Source organism: Osmerus mordax, chromosome 22, assembly GCF_038355195.1.
Source record: "Osmerus mordax isolate fOsmMor3 chromosome 22, fOsmMor3.pri, whole genome shotgun sequence".
Lineage (NCBI taxonomy): Eukaryota > Metazoa > Chordata > Actinopteri > Osmeriformes > Osmeridae > Osmerus > Osmerus mordax.
This window is the reverse complement of record NC_090071.1, coordinates 2,374,476-2,381,088: the sequence shown is the minus strand read 5'-3', so window position 1 is coordinate 2,381,088 and position 6,613 is coordinate 2,374,476. Positions and strand designations below refer to the sequence as shown.

General features: G+C 40.8%; 1 protein-coding gene across 1 annotated transcript; it reads right to left on the bottom strand.

Moving 5' to 3' along the window:
* Positions 1-2,587: 2,587 nt before the first annotated feature.
* LOC136966397 (mid1-interacting protein 1-B-like) lies at positions 2,588-4,260 on the bottom strand. Its single transcript, XM_067260901.1, is given in 3 exon segments — positions 2,588-3,247; positions 3,249-3,942; positions 4,129-4,260. Coding segments are annotated over 2 exon segments (465 nt in total). The 5' UTR covers positions 3,696-3,942; positions 4,129-4,260; the 3' UTR covers positions 2,588-3,229.
* Positions 4,261-6,613: the final 2,353 nt, after the last annotated feature.

Sequence of the window (6,613 nt, the reverse complement as noted above, 5' to 3'; positions counted from 1 at the left end):
AGGAGGGTGGAAATGGAGGGGAGGAGATATATGCAGCACATAGAGAGAGAGAGAGAGAGAGAGATGAGAGAGAGAGAGAGAGAGAGAGAGAGAGAGAGAATGTGTGAGGGAGGGGGGAGTATGTGAAAGAGAACGTGGGTGTGTGAGGAAGTCAGAGAACATTTGTGTGTGTGTGTCTGTGTGTGTGTGTGTGTGTGCGTGTGTGTGCAGGGCATGGCTCTGAAACTCTGGAGAGGTTTCCTCACAGTTCAGCTGCAGAGATAACAGGTTCATTAAGAGTTAATTAGGCCGGAAATAGGGGTCAAGCCCCTGTGGGTTCCGACCGTGCTAGTGAACAGTTTTCTTGTTCCTCAAAGAGTCAGGATGTCAAATAGGAACAGACACCAAACTACAAACGGGGACTCAAAAACACCTTAGATTACTGATTTGGGATCAGATTCCACTTTGTGTATTCAGTCATGTACAGACGACAAAACTGACCAGATCAGGATCAGTGCTCTTAAGACATCGTATGCTGCTGGCCCAGAGATGAAAGAAAATCCAACTTTAACTTGCAAGTTGACTTACTGACATAGTATGACACACTATGTGACAACATTATGTCAGTACACTACACTAAGTCACTACACTAGAATGGATGGCATACAAATATATCATATTTCAGAGATTAATTTCTAATTTTTCCTTAATCTGAAGGCTGTATTCATAAGCATCAGTTTCTCATCCTTTTTGAACCATAATGGTCTGGCCATTACATATGTGAATACTTCAGAAGGATGGGCCTGTGAAGGGTGCCTGGGATATCTACGTGGGTGAGAGAGCGAGAAAATAGAGAACTATAAGAGCAGTACGACGCTTTCTACTAAGTGGTACGATGACTCATGAGGGTTCACCGAGTCCATGAGAGGAAGAGACAGAGATAGAGAGAGCGAGACAGAGAGAGAATGAAGGGGATTATTGTTCTCCTGTTCAGACTACACACGAGAACATGAGAGTGCGTACCGTCGTGCTCAGAGCTTTTTTTTCGACATACACTTGTTAATCATCCGTTGGACTACTTTCATTCAATGGACTTACTGCACAATCCTCGTCCTCAGCAGAGAGAGCAGTTACCAAAAGTCTGTTTTCAATCACACAGGCAATCGTTTTAACTTCGAAGCCAAGACTTATTCTCTAGACGCTTCAACTCTTTTTCACTAAATACAAATACAACAATAGAGCGTGCCCCTATCTCAGTAATACAGGGGCAATGAACATTAAGCATTTGAACCAGCCGGTATAATGATTACCATTCCAATACGAATGTGCAACCTAAGCACTAAATGCAATCACATTCGCCGGCAGTCAATTAGTTATGTGACTGAGTCCCTCGAGCCTAGTTTAATTAGTGTTTAATCAGCGTCCTATTTGTCATGGCCAATTTAGTCCTTCCTGCTCCAACCCTAGTCATGATATACTATCGTACGCTAGACTGCAGAGCAGAGACAACGCGGGTCTGAATTGTTAGATTTTCCACTCGCCAATTCCAATACATTTGCCCTTTTCCTTCGAGCACAGCACGTTAACAAGCCTCGTGTGATATCTTTCACCAGGTCAAGTTGTCTTGTCTACACACCTCTCCAAAGAAATACCGCTTCTTCGTGGTTTTAGCCATCAGCCATCTTTGATGAAGGCAGATGAGTATTGCAGAAGTCCCATGTTCACTCCAGGGAATCTATCTATTGAAGAAGAGCAATTCATTATTGGAGGAAGAAGGCTTTGTAGCTTTGGGGTTGGAGTATGATGTAAGATGGTGTAAAAAAACATTTTCAAAGGATCGGTTCTTTGAAGCATGGAGGCCAACAGGCGAGTGAAGGGTTGATTTGATAGCACTATGATATAATGCATCATGGTCAAGGATGAAACCAAACCAACGATGTTGTACCCGAGTTTGGAGACTTCTATTTAATTGGGTTACATCACCCCATCTGTAACTACAGTGCTGCATAAACACGATTATGTCCACAGATCACAATAACTATGTTCTTCCTGTGTTAAGACAACTTTACGGTCATCCTCACAGACGACTTCCTGCTTGAGATCCAAAACAGAGCTCAGACTGCGTTAGACTTCAGATATACAAATCACCTGTTACTGACATGACATACTACACTCCATATGATTTACATATAAGCAAGCCAATTCAAGTTGCATTCAGCCATGACTAACACACATCAGCCTAAGTCAGTGATGTGTGTGCGCGATGTCAAGGTATCTCTGAATGATCCTACTTCTCTCCAGGGGTAGAGTGATGCAAAAGAGAAAAGCTATGTCAAGCTGCCAAAGATCGAGGAGCAGCCAGATATAGGCACGCTCGCTCTAATCTCTACCTCACACAGCTGTCCCCATGACACCCTGCCCCTAGGCACGTTCTTGGTTGCACTCCGGAGCGCTCGATCTAGCAATCAATGGTTAGAAAAAACCGGACCGAACACCAAGGAAGGACTGAGTGAAGTTGCATCATTCTTAGACGGCACACTCAAATGTTGATCAGTGTTCATGTTTCATGTTGATACGTGTATCAATAATGAATACGTTTGTCACAATATGGCATTAGTCATGTTTTAATCGCTGAATCAGCATTTAAATAGAAAAAAATACGCACTCTCATGCACATTGTGAAATTGCATCAAGGACAAGTGGTTTGGTAAGAAATCCTCTTGGAATCAATCAATCCACAAATACATTTCATACGATTCCCGATGATATATATCAATGGCAAGTAGCTTTCTGCTTTTCTCACAATTATATGACAATTTAGTAGGCTACACATAGCCTATGATTATTTATACGGAAATACTTTGTCTACTTCCTCTCTTGAGCTTATTTGCTATTAACAAATCGAATGGGCTTCAGTTATAAATCAACAAATTGAAATGTACATTGCATATTTCTTAAATAAAAATGTGTGCGTAGCATTTTGTCAAAAATCCAAGCTACATGACCCTGGTATACGAAGCATAGTGCAATTAATCATACAGTAGAACAGAGCACGCTTATTTGAAACACGTCCAGCAGGACTTTACACTTCTGACGTTTTGAATAAATGTAAACTATTTCACCATGACAGGCCAGTGTTCCCTTGTTATAATTATCATATTTAAACAGGAGCATCAATTTGCGTATTGATGTCGGGCGTTAGCCTCGCTGGTTCTAACCACCGCAATCGCCTGGTTAAAAAGTTGCAGTCTCAATGTCCACAACCCCGATATGCCAATCTCCTGTTTGTATCTGTTGGTGAGAGTATTCGCTTTTCGGGTAAGTTTGGACAAAACCGTGTGCAGTCCGTTCAAATGATAATGAAACTGTTTCTCCAAGTCTTTCATCTGACTCCAGCGTGAGATGTCGAGGGCGGTCACGCCAACCTTTTCTTTTCGCCTCTCATCTCCTTGAAGGATTCCCCATTCAATGTCATTTCTAATAGACTTCAAAAGGACGTAATAACTATGCATGTCCCCAACGTCCTGGAAATAGGTCGATGTGCCATTGCTAGCAGTCCTGACCGTTTTCGTTTCCTGCTCCTCCTCTAGAGGCACGTCTCGCAAAAGACTCGGTACCATCACTGTCTGATCCATGTTATTCACCGCCCCTATGAAGCGGTTCATCGCGTTGAATAAAGAATTCTTCTGATTGTACGAATCCGATATCTGCATCATTTTGAAGATGTTACTCAATCTCGCAAACTCGATAAAACGTAGACGGGATAGAGCCTTTTTGCGAGTTATAGTGCACCTTTTTCTTTCTCTCTCACAGCCGGAGTCAAATTTAGCGTGCTAATGCTCTTTCACAGATTTAAATTAGGCCAAAGCTACAGGGTCTTGCTTGCTGTGTGAATCGAAATTATAGGTTTGCTGTTACTTCGAGGGCGTTGTTCCGTTAGGCAAGTAGATAACCTCCCACAACCTGAAAAACAGCACACAAAATACTGTTAGGAAGTCCTCGTTAGCTACATAAGCAAGCAAGCTATTTCCTCCTGGCTAATAATTTAAATCCTGACTACTGTAGTGTAGCTAGTTTGATGGGTGTCTTATACTAGCACGCTATGTAATCTAACTACATCAAGATCTAGCAAGCAGAGCATAAACCTACCGTGTGTATCTCTCCAGTATCACAATACAATATTTATCTTCGTTAGCTACTCCGTTCCTACGGCGTTTGCTTTGGTTAAACACTAGTTTTTTCTTGGTTTTGCTAGCTGCGGATAACCGGCGGAGGTAGTCAGCCAAGTTTGGGATATTCATGAGCACACGTCAGCCCACACTAGCCGTTCCTCCGTTTTCAGCCAATCACAGTTACAGTATGTGGGTTGCTCATTTGCATCCAAGCAACTGCCTTCCTAACCGAACCTCTGCAAGGCAACAACCAGCTCCTATTCTAAGGCACAATCTGACGAAATGTTGTTTGTCTGTTACTTGCTTACTTTTCCACGTTTGTTTAGAAAACAACTTCCTCCAAAACAGTCATGTGATAGACTTAGGTGTTTTATTATATAAAATCAGAACAGGCATAGTTGCTTTGATAAGTAAGAAGTCGAAATTTCTCCGGAACTTTTTAGCCCATGATTCATCAAACAGAACAGTTTTTTGGGTGGATGTTAGCGCCGCCGTCTGGGAAAATCATGAATTGATCATGTGTTCGAGGCGACCATGTGTTCGAGGCATTTTTAAATAAACACGACAAGCTCTCAGACATCACAGCCACGTAATGTAATGACCGTTTTTTTATTAATAGAGATCACAATTGTTTACAATATCAACATACACTGGTTTGCATGCTAGTTGGTAATGCATTTTAAAAAGTGTTTTCCTTTTGTACAAAGTCCTATCATTTCACCTGTCCAATTTCAGATTCTGAGAATTATTCGCTTGTTGGTAAAGTATCCTAATATTTTTTTGTTAATAACACTGATTCACCAAAACCAAAGGATAGCCATAACAGTGACAACTTTAGGGTTCAGCACCCCGTCCCACCACCCTCACAAAAATATATTAAACAGTTAAATAGAATGTAAATACACAGAGATTAAGCGAAGGTTTCACAGACACTGATTATGACATCTACCTTGACTATAAAGTGTCATCAATGGACATATTCCATTAACAATCGGTCTTCTAACGAGCCAATATGACAATCTAACCCAAACTGTTGAAACCATTTGCCTGCCATACTCACATCACAGTTTAATCATACCTGTCTACCAGTACCAGTCACGTCAGTCACACATACCCTCCTTCTCTCACGCGCTCCTGAACACGGAAGCCGTTCTGGTCTCTAGCCGTTACTGTGCGTGACGTCCAAGCCTGAATGTGCCCACGTCACTCGGATTTTTATTTGAGCTTGAGTTTACTGTATGTGATTGAGACAACCCTTCATATTTTGTAAATCACTGTTGTGAAAGTATCTAGTTTATTTTTTATGATAATTATAAAAAGGGGCAACTAGATGTCAAGTGTTAGTTTAAATAAATTAATAAATAAATAAAATGTTATCTGACGATTGTAGGATTGTTGTTATTGCCAATAAAAGAGAATTGGAGAAAAAATAAATAATCTGATATTATATCAGAAACAAAATATGTTTCAGGCTTACACCTTATGGTGTTCACATTGTGTACAAAAGTTATATTTAAAGCCTTTTAGTCGTAAATCTAAAAGGAAAATGAATGATTCAGTTGAGAACACAGTAGCAGACTAATGTTGTCAACCATTAAGGGAAGGACTAAACGTGTCCCCTGAATATGAATAGGGGAAAGTAAAAGGCGTACATTTTGGTTGAAAGTTGCCTCTTAAAAGAGGATGTGGTAAATTCAAACATCAATGTGAGATTGCGGTGACCAATAACAGAAGGCACTGGGGGCGGGAGGGGCTGATATCACTGTGTACTGGACTCACTAAATAAAGAGGAAACAAAATAACCATTTAAAAAAAGAAATCAACAAGAATACACAGTCCACAGAAAGCGACTTGCACAAGGTATTTTGAGTGATGGTCAATTGAAACTTGATGTTGTGATTCACTGTAATGTGTTATATTCCACAAGAAGCTAACATGGTGTGTGTGTGTGTGTGGTGATATGAGAGCAACAAATGTATAGTACGGTACAGTCGAAAGCATCAACTATTTCAATTACCTTATCTCAAAAATTTTATCAATATTATTATTTATATTTTGCTCATACAGCCAGGTAAGCAAGTCTAAAAGTAATCTTTGAAACACCATCCAAGTTACCTTTTCAGAAATATTTCATAACGTACAGAATACAAAGCAGCACTGCAGTTGTTCCAATTCTACATGCATGGTTGTGAGCACCTATCTGTATCTGACAGATACTGGGGGCAAATGGGACGTCTTTCTGAGAGATAAGGTCTTGAAAGCAGGCTAATTAAATAGTACGACTGCACGTCAAGGAATGATGTGTTCGAAGAGAGTGAAGAGAGAGAAAACGAGGTGGGAGAAAGGGAAAGAGAGAAGAAGGAAAGAGAGAGAAATAACCGTTAAAGTAAGAATGGAGTGTGCTAGCTTCGGGATCCGTTGTCCCCCGTGTTTCCAAGGGGAACGCGTCCTCTCCTCTCACC